The 20109-nt window shown below is 37.7% G+C and overlaps 1 protein-coding gene across 1 annotated transcript; it reads right to left on the minus strand.

Annotated features, from left to right (window-relative positions):
• Positions 1 to 12421: 12421 nt before the first annotated feature.
• Positions 12422 to 18785, minus strand: LOC149838224 (putative pectinesterase/pectinesterase inhibitor 51). The gene is made up of 2 exons (XM_090006459.1): positions 17650 to 18785; positions 12422 to 13317 (listed from the first exon to the last, which is right to left on the minus strand). Exons 1-2 carry the CDS (start codon positions 18671 to 18673, stop codon positions 12635 to 12637), a joined length of 1707 nt encoding a protein of 568 aa, XP_089862585.1. The 5' UTR covers positions 18674 to 18785; the 3' UTR covers positions 12422 to 12634.
• Between the last annotated feature and the right edge of the window lie 1324 nt (positions 18786 to 20109).

Below are 20109 nucleotides of genomic sequence, written 5' to 3' on the forward strand. Positions count from 1 at the left end.
GTTCTCAACAAAAAGACACATATTGAGATTTGAACTCAGGTTGCTTCCTAACTGGGCAAGATCTCTTGCCATTACACCACATCACCTCTAGTTGCGATATTGGCCTTGTTTAATTTTTTTATATACGAATTGATTTTTTTTTTGACGAATTTCAATTACGAGTTGGATAAAAAATCGTATTTTAGATCTTCTAAACCCTCTAACTAGATTTTTTGTTTCTTGATCGAAATTCGACCATATTTGGATCCATTAAAATCCAATTGGATTCTAATTGGGTTTCGGATCCATCCGGGATCTGAATTTGTTCGTCGTACCTGAATCCAGATACTGGATCCATTCTATCCAGTTTGGATTCAAGATCCATTTCGATCGACTCCATATCATTTTAGTATATTTATTTCAAAGGATTTTATCCTTTATTTAGTTTGATAATTATTGAAATTTTGCGGGTTTTACAAGTCGGCTCATCCCGTTCTCCATGGAGAGAGAGAGAGTCGAGGGACCTTTACCCCCATTTTTTTTAAACAAGTTCCTCTCATCCTGTTCTTTTTGTAACAGGGAGAGGGGTGTTACAAAAAGAACAAGTTTTTAAGGATGAGGCAGACACTGTTCCAAGCATCCACTGCGTCTAACATTTGTTAAAATCACCGCCCCCTACATCCATTTCGTCCTATTTCGTGTAGGGGACAGTGATTCAAACATACCCTGAGACTTTCGAGTAATTGACTTGTAAAAATAAAAACAGATGTGGGTGCACAGTCAAGCTTTATAAATTGATCTATGGACTCAAACTCATCAACAAAAATCTTTTGACATGAGATTCATGGGAGCATCAAAGGATGGTAGGTTGTCTATCTTTTATTTATGGGTACTTTTGGAAGGGGGAAAGATATAGGAAAAGTGATATGAAATAGAAAAAACTTAAGGTTTTTCTGATCATTTCAAATGAGAGAAAATTTCTTTGAGAGAGTTTTTCTAAAAAGATGTGTTTTTGATAGAAAAAATTCTTTCACTTGAGGGGTGGAAGAAACTTTCATATCAAAGTTTTTTTAGGCTAGGGCATGAAGCCCCTCTCTTACTCCTCTTTCATTTTGCTGCAGCTAGGGAGAGCTGCCTCGCAACCTCCTCTGGCAACATCCACCACCATTGACTATCACTTATCTTTCCTCTCCTGCACTATCACCATCGACTTTCACCTCTCTCTCTCTCTCTCTCACCACCACCATCCCTACTACCAACTTCAACCTCTCTCTCTCCTCCATCACCATCCCCACCATCTATAGTGACAAAAGCTAAAAACAACAAAATCTCGGCAGTCAAAACTCGAGAGATTTTGAAAATTTTCATAAATCTCACATTTTTTTGGCAAAATCTCGTCAATAAAAAATAAATTAAAAAATTAATTTTTGTAAGAAACTATAAATAAAATATATTTAAAAATGAAAATCTTGCGATAAATATTTGCTAAAATGGTAAATATCACGATATTTATCACGGTTTTAAAATCTCACAAGAAATTGCCATTTTAAACTTTCAAGCAATTTCTCGCAATATTATCGCGAGATTTTTATAAATCTCACAATATTTGTTATAGAGCCACCACCACAACAGTGACAGAGAAGCAGGTGTGGCAGTGACATCCCTGTGCCTCTCTCTCTCTCTCTCTCCCTTTTGATGGTGGTGGTGAAAAATCTGTGCTTATGAACCTAATCGAAATTGGGGATGCTTTGTTGTTGTTCTTAAGTTTTCTTCTAATATTATGAAAATTTGTATCGGTTCATTTATGTAAACAGCCTCCATAATCTAATTACTTCTAATAGTGGCTCTCTCTTAGTTATTTTGTTTATTTGTATAATTGATGTACTTATCATTTTGTTTAATTGAAAGGAGTCTTACCCCCAACACACCCTTTATTGTTTCAAAACACAAGAATTTACGAGCCACAAGGCAACAATAACTTTGTTTTTGTCACCATAAGACAAAGTAACACATATGTGCTTGTATGTCCAGAAATAGGTAGAGCAATATATATGCCTGTTTTTTCAATAATATATGCAAGCAAGGAACATGATAATGCAATTTCTCCTTAAATGCACACTTTCAATATCCTCTATATCTAGAAATTGTAAAAAACAATTATATATTATTATTGGGGTTTAGGTGATCAGTTTTTTTTTCAATACAATCCTAAAATTAAATGTGAAAATACCATTTGTTCACATTTGATATAGGAGAACAAGAATTTCATGCACAATCAAACAAGCAAAAAAAATTCTCTTGTTGTTTTTCTCATGCTACATAAACAAGCAAAAAAAATCTTGAAAAGAAAAAGTTACCATATCAAATCTTCTCATAGGCGATTTTTTTTTCTATGAAAGCTTTTCTTGCTTCCAAACATGCCGATAATGACATCGTCATTCTTAATGTTAACAATTTTTGGGTACTTTTGAAAGTGGCAAAGATATAGAAAAAATCATACAAATTGAAAAATCCATACAATTTTGTCGACCCTTCCAAAACGAGAGAAAATTTCTCTCAGAGAGTTTTTCTAAAAAGTACATTTTTTTTATAGAAACATTCCTCCATGAGAGAAGGTGGATGAATATTTCCTACCAAAAGAAAATGGTGAGCTTCACTCTCCACCACCCATTTGACCACACGTCACAACCACCATCAATCTCACTACCACCACCACCATCACCATCCATCTCACCACCACCACCCTCACCACATCATCCCCACGACAATTTTCCATTATTCATCACCACCATCCATCTCATAACTACCACTATTACCCACCTCCTGGAAAATGGCACCAGAGAAGCTCCACCATCACCCGATGATGATTTTTCACTACCACCCACCTCCCAAAAAATCGCCCTCCCCACCATCAATCACCATCCACTATTCATCACCACTACCACTACTACCTAACTCTCAAAAAATGGCACTAGAGAAACTCCATCACCACACCACCTCCCAAAAAATCACCCTCTCCACCATCCATCACCCACATCCTAAAAAAATGAAGACGGAGAAGCTCCACCCTCTCCACCATCCATCACCCACATCCTAAAAAAATGAAGACGGAGAAGCTCCACCCTCTCCACCATCCATCACCCACATCCTAAAAAAATGAAGACGGAGAAGCTCCACCATCACCACCATCTATCTCACCACCACCACCACCATCGCCACCACCCACATCCTTAAAAAACACATTGAAGAAGCTCCATCCCCTCCTCCTCTCTCTCATTTTTTTAAAGATTTTCCATTTTATTTTTCCCATGCTACCCAAACAAGTAAAAACAATTATCTATGAGAGTTTTTTTTGCTTCTAAATGTGCCCACGTTTGGACCCGGGAAAGATGTAGGAAAAGTGATATAAAATGAAAAAATCTGTATGAATTTTTTGACCCTTTCAAACAAGCGAGACTTTTTCACTAATAGAGTTTTTCTAAAAAATACATTTTTTGATAGAAAATATTCCTCCATGTGAGGGTGGAGGAATGTTTTCAAGAAAATTTTGTGAGCCCTCTCTCCATCTCACCACTCACTACCATCCATCTCACCACCACCACCACCTACCTCCCAAAAAACCACTCTCCCCATGTTTTTTTCACCATCCATCACCACCACCACCATCACCCACCTCCCAAAAACCACACCGAACATGCTCCATCACCGCCACCCCACGGTGATTTTTCACTACCATCATCACCACCATTCATCTCACCACCTCCAGAAAAATCGATCTACCCAATATCTATCACCACCCACTATCACCCACCTCTCAAAAAATGATGCCGAAGAAGCTCTACCACTACTACCCCACGATGATTTTCTACCACCACCATGCATCTTACCACCACCCACCTCCTGAAAAACCACACCAGAGAAGCTCCACACCACCTCTCCTCCTCCTCTCTCTCTCTCTCTCATTTTTATAAGATTTTTCATTTTATTTTTCTCATGTACCCAAACAAGTGAAAACTTTTTATTTTAAAAAATATATCATATCAAAACTTCTCATAGAAAAAAGTTTTTTTTCCTGTGAGAGTTTTTCTTGCTTCCAAACGTGAGTGTTTGTTGAGAACTCTTTTTCAGTCACTGCAGACGATGAAAATTAAAAACATTAAATTTGTGTCTTGAACCCATCAACTTGTCATTTTTTTTTTCTGATACTTGGCTGGTAAAGTAAAACAAATTTCCTTATCTGCCTATTCTACCTAGGTTGCACAACTAACCAAGCTAACTCGAGCTCGACTTGTTTAAGCTCAACTTGAGTTTGTCCATGAAAGTAAATGATCCAAGCTTGTACATAGTCCATGCTCGATCTAAGTAAATGAACTTGATCAAGCCACCAAATTCGATTAAGCTCATAAAAATAGTATATATAAAATATGCTTGAAGAAATTGACCTAAAGTTTTTCCCTTAAAAAGATTTTTATAAATCCACTAAATTCGATCAAGCCACTAAAGGTTTTTTCCCTTAAAAAGATTTTTATAAATGCACCTAAAATTTTGGTGACAATGAAAAAATTGAAAACACATAAGTTTATGCTTTGCTAATCAAAATCAAATTTTCATTAATTTAATGCAGCTTATATAAACATTTTATGTGTTGGTGTTTTCTATAAATGTCAAAAGTTAAGTGGTTTAAAATACTTTTGAGTGTAAAGAAGTGATTTCAACATACTTTCAGTCTATTTTGGGGCGTGTAGGCTTCACTCTAAGAAATAATGAGGGAGTTTTTCTTAAAGCTGGTTGGCTTGCTAGACATGCTAGTATGGCATAGTTAAGCTAGGTCTTGGATGAGATATAATTGGAGCTCCTTTTTTTCTAAATCTATTTATACCATATGTAGTTGGATATGCATTCAAATGTTGATATACAATCCTTATGTGGCATTTGATTACCTTGAACATTGTTTTTTTTATTTATTGTGGAACTTTGAAGTTCTCAGCAAAGATCTCTGATCTCACAAAATGTGGGATGGAAAATCTTAAAGACACCTCATGGCTCTCACTATCTAAAAAATACTTGATAATAGAAGCAAAAAGGAACACCCGCTCGGGTCGCCCAAGCGGCAGTGGGCCTGAGAAATGGTGCTAACCCCTTCTTCCCAGGTTCAACTCCCTTTTGGTCAGACAACATGACTCTGTCAACATGATAGAGTCAGACATGATAGAAAATTGGATTTTGGATCTGAGATGGATCCGATATTCAAAAAAGACAAACGAAAATGAAAGTACTAACCTCACAATACCGATTTTTTAAAAATGACAACTTCGAAATCTAGATGAATGGTTCGACTGTGATCATCATTTTGTGGATCTTCATATTTTTAAAAGCAAAAGGAAGGGTTTTCTCTAAAAAAAATAGAAAATGGTTCTGGAAACCATATCCAAATTTCAGAGTTTGTGGTGTACACTTTTCAAGGTTGTGCATTTTTCCTCCTCCATTGACCAGTGATCAACTACATTAGGAGCTCAAAGTCTTAATTTTTTGGGTTGTAGCTCACAATTGTACATATCTTGTATGCATATTCTAAAAAAAAATGAGCTCGGTGGCGTGAAACACCAAAACTCCCAATGTTAGAAAATTCAATAATTATAAAAATGTAATAAAATAGAAAAAATAAATAAAAATTTTAATTGAATCTCACTTCAAGCTTAGGTAGCCCTTTCTATGTTGTTAACAAGTGTGATGGAGCATGAACAACACTTTGGGTAGGTGCGGGCTTCGAAAAGGGGTTGAGATAAGGGATTTGTGTCCTAGGCTAGGCTAGGTGAGCTAGTTCTAGTTGTGTTGAGATTTTGGTAGAGTACGACTATAGCTAGGGACATTAACTTCATATACGAGAATAGGGGGTAGCCCCCTATTTATAGTTTTTCAGGCAAATTCAAACAATTTTTCTACATATTTGAGATCTATTTTTCAGATCCAATCCAGATTGAGATTGACGACTCCTATTGGGCTATTTTTGAATGAAGGGTTGAGATTCGTCCAAGGCATATTGCCTTAGATAAAATGGTTGATTTTTGTATAGGGGTTTTAAACTCAGAATATTTCGTTCAAGTTGGGAAGGAAAGTTGGAAGGATTAAGTCAGGCTTATCCAAAGGACGTGCATTTTTTTGAAACAGGCAAAAAATGCTAACGAAAAGCAACTGACAACACTTGGTGCTAACGACAAATTGGTGATGGAAAAATTTCGTCGCTAATTTGTCGCTCATTAGCAATGGAATTATGAGGGAGATATTTTCATCACTAATTTTGCAAATATTTTGAATGTTAGCGACAGATAGTTTTCTCTCTCTAATCTGTCGTACATTTGCGACGGAAAAAATCCGTCGCTAATCCATGTTTTTCTTGTAGTGAAATAGGAAGTGTCGTTAGCAGAAAGAGCTAACAACACTTCATGGGATTGACTAACCACTAAATGCACCTCATTGGGTTGCCTAACCTTTGACAACAAACACGAAAATGGTTATCCGTTGATAACAAACAGGAAAGATGACGATGACATTGTGTGTATCATCAGCTTCAATCAACTTGTTTTGGTCATAATTTTTTATTCATGTGTCAGATTTTTGGTTCATTGAAAAGCTCACATTCTCTACTTTAATTCTCCTTTTGATAAAAAAAACTAAAGAAGTTGTTTTAAAGGATAAAAACAAGATCAAATTTAATATTATCTTGGGAGTAAGCCAAAAACATGAATTCTTTGGTATGCAAAATGTCTTGGTAAAAAATGAGGTGTCTACAATGTCATTAAATGAATTTGGATTCAAATTTATACGGTGAAGAAGCTCATACCAAATCTAATGTTCATACTTGTAATTGGATTTGAATATTTGTCAAATCCAGATATCCATCAGATTCGTTAAGGAAGAACCACAATCATATTTGTTAGCAAAAAATCAAAGCCAAATTTGCATCCAATTATAATTGGATATGGTTTTGGCTTAACAAAAATGATGTTGGATTCGATTAGATAAAATCATGTCTGTTGACATCCCTAAGCTCAACTATCTAAACGTGTGAAAGAATTTCTTGTCACTTTTAAGAAAGCACCATTGTTGCACACCTTCAAGCTTTTGTCTCACCGATTGCTTTAGAAAAGTTTCAATTTTGCAACAATTTAAAAGTGACATCATATCACCATGGCATCATTTTTAAAGTCTAAAATCAAGAAATTCCTAAGCTCTCCCAGTTCGATGGGACCAATTTTAAACCCTGGCAAAATAAAATCATAATACTTCTTACCATCGCCAAGGTAGTGTACATGTTGATTGAACCTTATTCTTCATAACAAGAATAAGAAACCATTGCTGAGAATAGGAAGCATCGCAAGTTGAATAAAGATAACTATGTGTGCCGAGGGAATATTTTGAATGCCTTGTTCGACCTTTTATTTGATCTCTACTTTGAAGTACTCTATGCGTAAAAGCTTTGGGAAGCCCTCCATAATAAATACAACACAAAAGACACATGAAATTGTAAGTCTCTTGTTAGCAAATATATGGATTTCAAGTTTTTTTTATGACAAACCACTTCTACCTCAAGTTGATGAAATGTAATTGGTAGCCCACTAACTTAAGGTAGAAGGCATGAAGCTTGATGAGTCATTCCAAGTGGTTGTGATAATTGAAAATTTATTCAATTCATGAAAATACTACAGTAACATGTTAAAACATAAAAATGAAGATTTCACTTTCAAGCAACTTCTTTCTCATCTTCGAATTGAAGAAGAAGTTTGTCACAGAGATAAAATAGACGAAGTTAAAGAAGTTGTCATCAAAGTGAATATAATGGATCATAAGCTAATATTCAAGTTTGATTTAAAGTTCAAAAACAAGAAAGTCAAATATTTTAATAAATCAAAATGAGAGATTATTTTATGCTATGTATGTGGCAAACCAGGGAACTATGCAAGAGAGTATCATCACCAAGGTTGAGGAAAACCTAGTGGTTATAGTAAGCTAATTTTTTATGGTTGAAATGGATAAATGGTGGTTTATAGATTTAAGGTTTATAATTCACATTTGTAATGATCAGAATATTTTTAAAACATACAATGTCATGGGAGAAGACAATCGAGTCTAGATGATAGACTCATCCTGCGAAGGTTGAAGGAAAAGGGATTGTCAAACTCAAATTCACATTCAGAAAATGTCTTACCCTCATGAATGTTTATCATGTACCTACTATGACTAAGAACCTCGTATCAACCTTCCTACTAACAACACATAGTTTTAAGCTTGTATTTGAATCTGACAATTTAATATTGTTGATGAATTGTGTGTTTATTAGAAAAGACTTTGTTTCTGATGGTATGGTCAAACTGAATGTGATCAATAATAATATCATTGTTTCTGCTTACTTTCTTGACTCTCTTGAAGTATGGAATGCTAGACTTGGTTATGTGTATTTTAGTTTCGTTAAGAAAATGAGTAAATTAGGATTAATTTATGTTTGCAAACATGATCATTATAATAAATGTGATGTGTGCATTTAAGAAAAATTTAAAAAAAACTTTTCATATAGTGAAAATAAGTTCTAAAATTCTTGAACTCATACATAGTAATTTTGTGAGTTGAAAAGTACTCCAATTCGGGGGGTAATCTATGTTTAATAACTTTCATTGATGTTTTTTCAAAATTTGTTTATTGTTATCTTATGAAAAGTAGAAATGAGTCCTTTGAAAATTTTAAGCTTTTTAAGGCCGAAGTTGAGAATTTTCACAATTGCAAAATTACTTTATTTATGTCATATAGAGGTGAAAATATGCTTCATGATTTCATCAAATTTTATGAAAAATATTGTATACACAGACAAAACACTGCACCTTACACTCCCAAGCATTATGGTGTTGCAAATTGAAAAAATAAGACTTTAATTGATATGATGAATGCAATGCTTATTAGTTATAGTCTTGATTTTAATTTATAGAGAGAAGCTTAACTTAGTGAATGTTATAGTTTAAATTGTGTGTCATACTGAAAATTAAAAGTTACTTCTTATGAATTATGAAAAAATAAAAAACCAAACTTAAGTTATCTTAAGGTTTTAGGTTGTGTTGCTTATGCTTGATTGAATGAACCTAAACATATTAAATTAAGACCTAAAACTATCACATATGTTTTTATTGGTTATTTTCAACACAATAAATCATATAGATTTATGAAATTAGAAACAAAAATGATTTGAGAATCTATACAAACTGAATTTAGAGATCTAACTTTCAAAGATTTGCAAAATCTTTTTTCTCTTAATGATTTTTGTGAACCTGTATAAAAAAGCATGTTTTAGAACATGAAAATCTAGACATTAGAAAAAGTAAAAGAATTAGAAAACCAAAGAATTTTGGAAAATATTTTCATCTATGCATGATTGATAGAGATCCATTAACATTTTATGAAGCTATGTCTTCAAAGTTGCATCTTGGAAATAAGCTATTCAAAGTGAAATTGATTCTATTCTTGAAAATAAAACATTAGTTTTAACTGAATTATCATCTGGTTTTAAACCACTTGGTTGTAAATGGATTTTCAAAAGAAAGTTTAGAGCCGATGAATGAATTGATAAATTTAAAGTGAGATTAATAGCAAAAGACTTTAAATAAAAATTTAAGATCGATTATTTTAACACATATGCTACAGTCACTATAATAACATCAATTAGAGTTCTTATAGCCTTAGCTTTAATTTCTTGGAATTCATCAAATAGATGTTAAAGCTATTTTTCTAAATGATATTTTTTAAGAAAATATTTACATGAAACAACCTGAAGGTTTTGTAGTTCCTGATCAAAGAAACAAAGTTTGCAAAATGCTTAAGTCCTCATACAGATTAAAATAAGATCCAAAATAATGACATTAAATTTTGACAAAGTGATTTTTATTTATAGATTTATCACTCTTGAATATGAAAAATGTATTTATACTAAGGTTGATCATAAAAACATTATCATAATTTTCTTATATGTAGATGACATGTTAATTCTTAGCAGTAGTATAGAATGCATAAATGATACTAAAAAATTTTTGTCATTTAATTTTGATATGTAAGATATGGGGCTTGTTGATGTTATTCTTAGAATCAAACTTGTTAGACTTGAACGTGGGTATGGTTTAACTCAATTTATTGAAAAATTGCTTAAAAATTTAATTGTTTTGATTACAAAGTTGTTGATATGTCGTTTGATCCCAACGTTAAATTATCTAAATACACTGGAATAAGTATTTTTCAACTTGAGTATGCTAGTATTATTGAAAGTCTTATGTATGTTATGAATAGAACTAGACCAAACATAACATTTTGCACGAGCAAACTAAGCAGATAAACTAGCAATCTAAAACCTGAGCATTGAGAAGTAATCTTAAGGATCTTAAAGTAGCTTAAAAGGACATTCGATCATGAGTTATTTTATATAAGATAACCCACTAATCTTGAGGGATAACTATGCAAATTGAAATTATGATAGAAATGATTTCATATCCACAAACATATGAGTCTTTATCCTTGAATTTGGGGAAAATATCATGGCTATCTAAAAAACAAGTCATCCTAACCCAATCAACTATGGAGACTGAACTTATAGCACTCGCATTTGCTAGTACGAAAGCCAAATGACTTAGGAATCTCTTGATTGAGATTCCATTGAGTAGCAAACCTTTGCCTCCTGTATTGATTATTTGTGATAACCAAACAACTATATATGAAGTATGGAGTCGGAAACGATATATACAATAAAAAATCAAGGCATATCAGTCTAAATCACAATGTTGTAAATTATTTACTCAAGTGAAAAGTAATTTCAATAAAATATGTAAAATCTTGCCAAAATTCTGTAGATCCACTTTCGAAAGACTTTTCATGAAAAATCATTAAAAAAACAATTAAGAGAATGAGATTAAAACCTACTAAAAAAATTACTCATGTTGAAAATTCAACCAAGTGACTCAAGTGAACTGAGTTCTTGGTACAATGAGAAAAAAAAGTCACTACAGTAATTGAGTGAGCACTAAAGAATAGCTAAAGTGACATAAACAAGTTTTCACTTTTGACATACTCACCTATATGAGTGTAAAGGTGTGGGTCATCATCTATGAAATTGTGGTTGTCTCTAGAGCACTTATGAAGTGAGACAATGTATATGACCTTATATATATGCAGTCTTTATATATTGATGACACATATGGTTATCTAAAAGTAATATATGCGTGAATGAGCCTAAGAACTTCACAATAGAGACTAAGTTCAAAGTTTAACTACTTAGTTTCTAAGACTATTTGAATCTTGTTCACACAAAGTGAATGTTCAAACTCAAAAGTTACCTTCATTTATGAATATGACTTTAAGGAACAACTTTGTGTTTTTCCTTTTATAATTGTGACCTATATGTGGGATTGTTATTATTTGGCTCAAAATTATACATTTTAACCAAAGTCTTTGGTTTTTTGAGAATGCATTTTAGAGGAAAAAGTTTACCTTATAAAAAGTGTTTAGTCACACATTGAACATCTTTGAAAAACTCTTCAAGTTCAAAATGTGGAGAGTTGGCTTAGAGGGAAAGACCCTCAAGGGGCTTGTTAATTGGGTTTGTCAATTAACCTTTAAACTTTGGACTTTGGACTTTGGACATTAGACATTAGACATTAGACATTAGACATTAGACTTGACCTTGGATTTAGATTTGACTTTGGTTTTGAACTTGGATTTGGCTCAACCCGGTCCTGGTTTGATTTTGAACAAACTTTTTAACTTTTTTTGAATAAATTTGTATCTCGTAAAACCAGTTAATAAGATTTTATTTTTTCTAAATGTTTTGATGGTTGATAAAGGTGGTCAAAGGTCATTTGTGACTTTACTAGGGGCGACACCTAGCCTTAATGACTAGCTTCAATATATATATCCAAAAATTTGGAATGTTAGTGGGCATAGGCATTTTGTTGTAGGTGGTCATTTGAGCCTTTATAGGTGCATGCTACCAGTTTGGACCATAAATGATGCAAGCTACCCATTTGGTCTATAATGGGATTTTATGGACCCATGCAAACGGGTCTATATAAACCCTAAGTGACTCATATAAGTCAATTTATGCATTTTTTCCTTTATGTACTCTATTTTTTCGCTCTTTCTGCTATTTCTTGTGAAGCTATTCCGGATAGCTATGTCGTGACTAGCCTACTTAGGGTCAAGAGAGGCTAGTATTACACGTGAGATGTAGGCTTGGTTGCATCTCAAAAGGGAGGTTGTTCTGCACCCAAATTCAACCCCCGTGTTGCTTTTAAGAAAGCGTCATTGGTGCACACCTCTAAGCTTCGACCCCACCAATTACTTTAGAGAAATTCAAATTTTGCAATATTTCCTTCCATCCAAAGCCAAACACTAACTAACAAAAGTAGAAGTAGAAGCATAAGCAAGTGTTTCCCCTATAAAAATTTCCCAGTTGACTATTGAATATATATAGCAGTAACAATGAATTGCTTAAAAGAAAATTTATAAACTATATCTTCTTGGACACACAAGAATACAATGTGACCATTCTCTCTCTCTCTCTCTCTCTCTCTCTCTCTCTCTCTCTCTCTCTCTCTCCACACATACACATGCACTCAAAGAGCCAGAGTTAAGGAGCTGATGTCCACTCAATGCCTTGTATGAAGCTCTCAACAGAATACATATCCACATTGTGGGATGGAATCTGGCTGCTCCATGGCACCCTTCCAGAAATATTTGCTCCAGGTCCATAATTTTCAAACTCCCCATAGTACAGTGTACTCAATGCAAAATCACCATCCCAAAGAGCCCATCCTTCTGGTCGAATTATCACTTCTAAGTAAGAATGCAGGAACACCGTCCGAGAGTACTCCTTCCATGGCCGGCCGAGGTAATTCCGATGAGCTGCCGGATTCGAATAGTAGTAACCCAAGTACTCATCCGTGCCATTGATCACACAATTCTCGAATACGAACCCCGTAGCTTGTGCTGGATCAGTGCGGCCATGGGCGGTAACAGTATTCGTCCCGCCTTTCTCGGGTGAGACCTGCCGGGGAGTGACCAGGATGGTGCAGTCATGGAAGACAGAGGCCGAATTTCCAAAGATGAAATCAACTGTGCCCTGAATCCGGCATGATATGTAGAGCTGGCGGAGCGTGTGCGGGTACAGCGTGTCTTGGTGGCCTAAAAATTCACAATTCTCAATCAGAGAGAAGTCGCTGTCGGACCGGAAGGCCACTGCTTGGTGCATATCCGGCCCAGCCGTGTTTTGGAATGTAATTCCACTAGCCATGAAGCCATCACCGTTCACTCCTGCCAACCAAACATGAGTTCAATTAGGCTGCGTTTGAATGCCTCGTGGATTAGAGCCAAATAATACTCAAAATTACTTTTACATATTATTTTAATAGCTTTAACAAGTGTAACGTTGTGATTCACACACTATTTTCTAATTATTTTTTTGGTCGATTCAGAACGATAGCTGATTTACCGTCGGCCAAACGATACAGCCGATACAGATACATATATGTCAGCATTTTTCCTGCCACATCAAATCCTCACAACTACGGTTCCATCATTTGACATTGGATGGACTCCATCTTACATTCAATCCTATCCATCCAACGAGTGCCAAGAAATGGATGGATGTGGACTGATTCAAGCAGTCCAGATGCATCAGCTGGACGGTTAGGATTGACATAGGATATTTTGGGATCATTTTTGTGTAGGGATGGTGGACGGGGATTGGGGATGGGGGACAAGGTCTCCACTCTCGCCCCGTCTCAAAATCCCAGCACAGGTTGTGATTTTAACCCTCATCCTCGCCTCCATCCCCGTTCAAAAGGGGGTGAGGCGGGGTGAGACCCCCCCGTACACTACCATCCTTAAAGAAGCGAAGCAGGTTATATGTTCGCCCCCCCCCCCCCCCCCCGAACAGGGCAGTTAGCTACATCTCATGTTCGGGGGTCCCAAAGAGCACCACGTATGTAAGCATGTGTGTCTCGTATCCTCATGTTTGTCAGCATTAATTAGCATTGGAGTTTGATGCGATTGCAAAGACTTAAGTACCCTCTCCTCCATTGGTGCAAAAAAAAATGACGATTCTTGAAAAGGAGTGGTTGTAAAGACTTAAGTGCCCCGAAGATGATTATTTAAGACTCAGTCTCTGCACTGCAGGATTATCCGAGAAAGAAATCTCCTCTGGAGGAGGCCATGAACATCAACCCTCTCACTCTCTCTCTCCCTTCTATTTCTACTTTTGTGCACATCCAGCAGAAGATCCTACATTGCTCCATCAAGCACCGACTGACATGCACATTGATTGTTGTGGAGCCTGGCCTGATTTAGAGCTTTTACCCTTACAAGAGGAGGGTTTGGGGGCTCATCCGAGCGTGGGTAGCATCATTCAACTAAATGAGTTGTAGATCCTGATTCAGAGTTTTTACCCTTACAAGAGAGGGGTCTGGGGGCTCCTCCCAGCGTGGGTAGCATCATTCAACTTGAAGAGTTGTGGAGTCTGATTTAGAGTTTTTACCCTTACAGAAAGGGGGGTCTGAGAGTTCCTCCCAGCGTAGGTAGCATCATTCAACTTGAAGAGTTATGGAGTCTGATTCAGAGTTTTTACCCTTACAGAAGGGAGGTCTGAGGGTTCCTCCCAACGTGGGTAGCATCATTCAACTTGATGAGTTGTGCAGCTTGATTTAGAATTTTTGCCCTTATAGGAGGAGGGTTTGGAAGCTCCTCCCAACGTGGATAACATCGTTCAACTTGATTCGTTGTGGAGCCTGATTCAGAGTTTTTGCCCTTACAGGAGAAGGGTTTGGGGGTTCCTCCTAGCATGGGTAGCATCGTTCAACTTGATTCGTTGTGGAGCCTGATTTAGAGTTTTTGCTCTTACAGGAGGGGGGTCCGGGGGCTCCCCCCGACACGGATCCCGGGTGTCGTGGTAAGAAAGACATATGTTTGTTTCAAGCAAGGTTGGAAGAAATCAATGGAAAATCCAATAAAGAGCATGTCATAATCAAGATGTGGATGTCAAGCGAGAATGGTGTTGTGCAACTCAAATAACAAAAAATAATAAGAGTCTGGTTTTTAGTTAAAATGGTGAATAAAATGACAATAGAAATTACTTAAAATTTACAGGAATAAACTAGACTCAATAACGAAGACACCACTTTTTACGAATTTGGAATATGACCTTCGGTTAGGGAGATATAGCCCTGACAAGTTGGTCCTAATTTGGGTAGTGATTTACAACGATTTGCTTACTGAATAATACTATAAATCGCTATAGCGATTTGTGGAAGACACTACAAATCGCTATAGTGAGATTCAAAAATACTATAAATCGCTATAACGATTTGCGAAAGACACTATAAATCGCTGTTGAAAAGCCGAATAACACTATAAATCGTTGTGGGGCTCGTTGGAGATCCGAAAATACTACAAAATCACTGTAGGAAAGCCCGATAACACTACAAATCGCTGTTGGAAGGCCCCAAAAAAATTTGGTTCCCGTCGGGGGGAAGCCCCCGGACCCCCCTCCTGTAAGGGCAAAAACTCTAAATTAGGCTCCACAACGAATCAAGTTGAATGTTGCTTACCCACGCTGGGAGGAGCCCTCAGACCTCCCCCTTCTGTAAGGATAAAAACTCTGAATCAGACTCCAAAACTCTTCAAGTTGAACGATGCTACAGTCAGTGTGCAGGTCAGTCAGTGTTTGATGGAACAATGTAGGACCGTCTGTTGGATGTGCATAGAAGTAGAGAGAGAAGGGAGAGAGAGTGAGAGGTTGATGTTCATGGCATTCTCCTAGGAGAACTCTTTGCCTCCCTTGATTTCTTCTCTTGAGAGAGAGAGAGAGATAGGGGGTTTTACAGTGTTTTACGAAGAAAGAAGAAGAAGACTTTGAAGAATCAACATTATCCTCGACTTTCTGGATAGAAGACATGTTTGTCTTTTTTTTGAACGGAGAAAGAAGAAGAAGACTTTAAAGAGTCAACATCATCCTCGACTTTCTTGATGGAGGACATGTTTGTCCTTTTTTTTAACAGAGAAAGAAGAAGAAGACTTTGAAGAGTCAACATCATCCTCGACTTTCTGGATGAAGGACATGTTTGTCCTTTTTTTGAACTGTTTGTTTTTTCTTTTTTGAATGAAGAGCATTTTTGTCATTTTCTCAAACCATCACTTTATGAGAAGAATAGCAAGAAAGGGTACTTAAGTCTTTGCAACAACACCAGAGTCTGATGCAAAGTTATGTCAACATACACGGGAATACGAGCCCCCATGTGCTTGTATACGTGGTGCTCATTCAAAGCCCCGAACACATACGTGGGATTCAGTGAATCATCGGGGGGGGGCATACACCACCCTTGGGACAACAAGGGGTGGGACAACAAGGTGGGAAAATGCTTAAGTCCATCCCCACACGGGTTTTGATTTTAACCTCCATCACACTTTTCTGTCTTCAGTCATTGGTCTAGACGAGACGAGACGAGGTCCCGCCCCTTTTTCCCTGGTCCAGTGCTGGATATGGGCCTGACAACTACCCAAATCCGGAGGTGACTTAATAACGGCACGTTATTTTCAGCTCGTCACCGTTAGGACTTAGGTCCATTGTTGAAAGTACCTCAAATTCCTCAAATGTCAAAAATACCCCTCTAACAACTACAACCTTCTCCGGGTCTGGTTTGGATATCAGACTAACCCATTATGGTTTGCTAGGATTCAACAAACCCAAACCTCCTCTGATTCAAACCATAGGATTCGGTTCTGGATTTCTCCATCCAAATTTGAATGAGAATTTGTGAAGGGTTATAGACAAATTGTGTATGGATTTGATAACCAAACCAAAATTCGAATCTTGTTTAGGCTGTATCTGATTAAGTGGGATTCCGAAACTCCCACAACCAAACCGTATCTGAATCGTTTAAGGCGGAAAGGTTATTTCTGTCATTCTCATAAATCTCGTTACAGGATTTTCCCGACCACGGAACTCACGGAACATCTTGCTGTAAAATATAAGTTTTTTAGAAGACACGACGGCAGTTATAAAATCGTAAAGAAAAAACTATACGAAGGAGAAAAGAAACAAACAGGTTAATATCGAGATATTCCCAAATCAGGAGATATTTTGAAACCATGTCAACAGAGCCGGACTTGTCAAGAGGCCAATGAGACTTGGGCCTCAGGGCCCCTGAGCCAAAAAAAAAATTAAGGGCTCATTTAGGAATTTTATTTTTAATAGAGATCTCAAAAAAATTAGAGGCGTTGTCCTCGAACTCCTACTGACCTAGTTTTAGGAAGCCCATTTTTAATAGGGGCTCAAAAAATTTCGAAGCCCTACCCCCCAACTCCTACCCTCAAGCCCCATGAAACACAGGTACGGTCCTGTGTGTCAGGGCCTTTTAAGATTATAACATAGTAAAAGAATCTAAAAATCTTAAAAAGAGGATTTTGTTAGGCAAATAAAGGGTCAACATCATGACGATTTCAAGATTACGTTCGGAAAAGTTCTGAAAGTATCGTGATAACATCACGATATTTTCAAACTACAGGTGACATCTCACTCGTTCTTGACCAACCATAAAAGGATAATTTAAAAATATATCTAAAAAGAAGCGAAGGAGGGTAGAACCTTACCAACTGTCGCAGTATTGTAGGTCGAAACGCCAACCATCTGGGCGTTGAGCGAGCCAGTAATTACGGTTTTGCCCATACCATCTCCCAAAAAGACCACGTTCCGCTTGCTGAAAGGCACCCGCACGATCTCCTCGTATACCCCTTCCTTTATCTTAATGACGAACAAGCCAGAACCGTTATCCGGTGCCGAGTCGACCGCCTTCTGTATCGAACCGAGACACCCGCCGGACCCGTCCTTGCAGACCACCACGTCGGGCTCCAGCCCCTCGAACCCGCGCTGGAACCTCGCCGGGAGGGCCGATCCGGGTCCGACGCCGCCGTCGTACCCGTCTCGCTCCGTCTGCGGCGGCCGCCACGAGCCGGTGTCGTTTCCGAACCGGTCGAGCGCGAAGAGCATGCTGAGGGCGTTGCTGGTCACGGTGATCAGGTCGGCGAGGAAGGCCATGGCCGAGTCGACCTGATTGGTGGTGTTGACGTACTTGAGGGCGCCCCAACAGTCGTACTGGTACGACAGGCCCGCACTGAGCCAGGCGCGGGCGTCCTTGACCCTGGACCGGATCGTCTCGGGGTCGGAGGAGGCACCGAGACGGTAGGCGGAGTAGCCAAGGAGCTCGATGCAGTTGCGGGCGGCATTGGTCCGGTTCAGGTTCGAACCTGCGGAGGAGAGGATCGAATCGGCGGTCTTCCGGGCGGTTTCCAGCTTGGAGGCAGAGGCGTCGATGGCGGACTTGATGATGTCGGTGGCGGTGGGGTTGGAGCCCGGGGGTGATTGCGAGAAGGTTTGTAAGCAGACGTCGGGGAAGCGAGTGGCGGAGCAGGCCTGACCGACTGCGCTGGAGGAGGGGGATGGGGTGGGGCTGGAGGTGAGGAGATGGCGGAGATGGCCGATCCGGTGGTGGTTCGGCAACGAGGAGGCGGAGAGGGAAGAGAAGGGGAGGAGGAGAACGACGAGGAGGAGCGGGAAGGGAGCCATGGGGGAAGAGAAGCAGAGGGAATGAGAAGAAAGAGCGGTCAGCTTAGGCATTTTATGGGGCGTAGTGGGCGTCCGAGAGATTTTTAGGCTTTCTGTTGGGGCAATTTGTAGATTTGCAAGCTCACGGGCGGAGGATACTGCCAGAGCGGAGGCGGCCCGTGGGTGCTCTGGCGTTTGTCTTGTTATAGAATGATGATTTTCACCCTTATAAAAGTTTCATTTGACTACGTTAAGGTGCATGACATCAGCTGCGGGTGTTTACCAAACTTTTCGGGGTTTTTTCCTCAAATTCCTACGAGCGTGTTCTATGTGCTTGATTTGATAGGGATTGGTTTTTGGATCCTCCAATTCATTGGTTTTTATCGGGTTTGAAAAAATCAAAAACTTAAAATCTTTGTAAACTTTTATATTTTAAAATTATTTTTATTTAAAAATCATTTAATTTTTTTTTTTAAAGCAAGCTGAGGTTAAACAGACCCTACCAGTTATACAACTAGGGATGGCAGTGGGGCGGGGGACAAGGTCTCCACCCCCGCCCCGCCTCAAGATTTTATCCTCCACCCCTGCCTCCATCCCTGGCGGGGAATGGATTTTATCCTCCATCCCTGCCTTCATCCCCGTTTCATGGCCTCCATCCCCGGTTCTAGCCTACAGTGTCAGGAAAATATATATATATCAACACTATTCATATATGATGAGTATTTGGTAGTACTAATAAATGTATGGCAATTATCGTTGCAAGTCTTACCTTAAAAAAAAGTAGCCTTTAAAAAACGGTCAATTATGGTTGCAAGTCTATTGACTCAATCTGCCCACATACTTTTAACATTGTTTGTTTGTTACATATGGAACTTTAGTCCCTGTTTTCCATATGTAAATTCAAGATTTTTTGAGTTATAAGAATTTAAGGCATTGCGGGTATAACTGGCTTTTGAAGCCTTAAAAAAAAAGACTTGCTTATGTCACAATCACATGATTCAAAACCCATAATTTACTAAAAAATAGATCACATCGTAGGGTCTTCTTAAAAAAAATTAAAATATAAAAAGGGAATAATTTTTACTCAATGGTTTCATACTATCATTTAAAAAATCTAAAAATATGAAAAGATAATAATTTCTACTCAATAGTTTGGTGATTTCATTAGTACCAAACTATTTATAGAGAGAGAACTGAACATATTAGGCTCCATTTCCCATTCTGCCCCACAGGTTTTAAGTGTTTTATGATATATCTGAACCGTTCAATGTGTTTAGCATGCTCATTTTAAATGGGAATCAACTCTTGGATCATGTTTTTTCAAAGAAAAACATATTTTTTTAAGCCAGGAAAAACTGGTACCTTCATAGCCATTGATTTTTGGATCACCAAAAACTTGTATACAGGTCAAATACAAACAATCCAAAAGCTGGTTCTAAACAAAACTTATAGATCACATCTACGGTACCTAATGAAAAAGGGGACTTAAAAGGAACATATTACTCTCT

Source organism: Nuphar pumila, chromosome 5 (genome assembly GCF_984573655.1).
Source record: "Nuphar pumila chromosome 5, dmNupPumi1.hap1.1, whole genome shotgun sequence".
Lineage (NCBI taxonomy): Eukaryota > Viridiplantae > Streptophyta > Magnoliopsida > Nymphaeales > Nymphaeaceae > Nuphar > Nuphar pumila.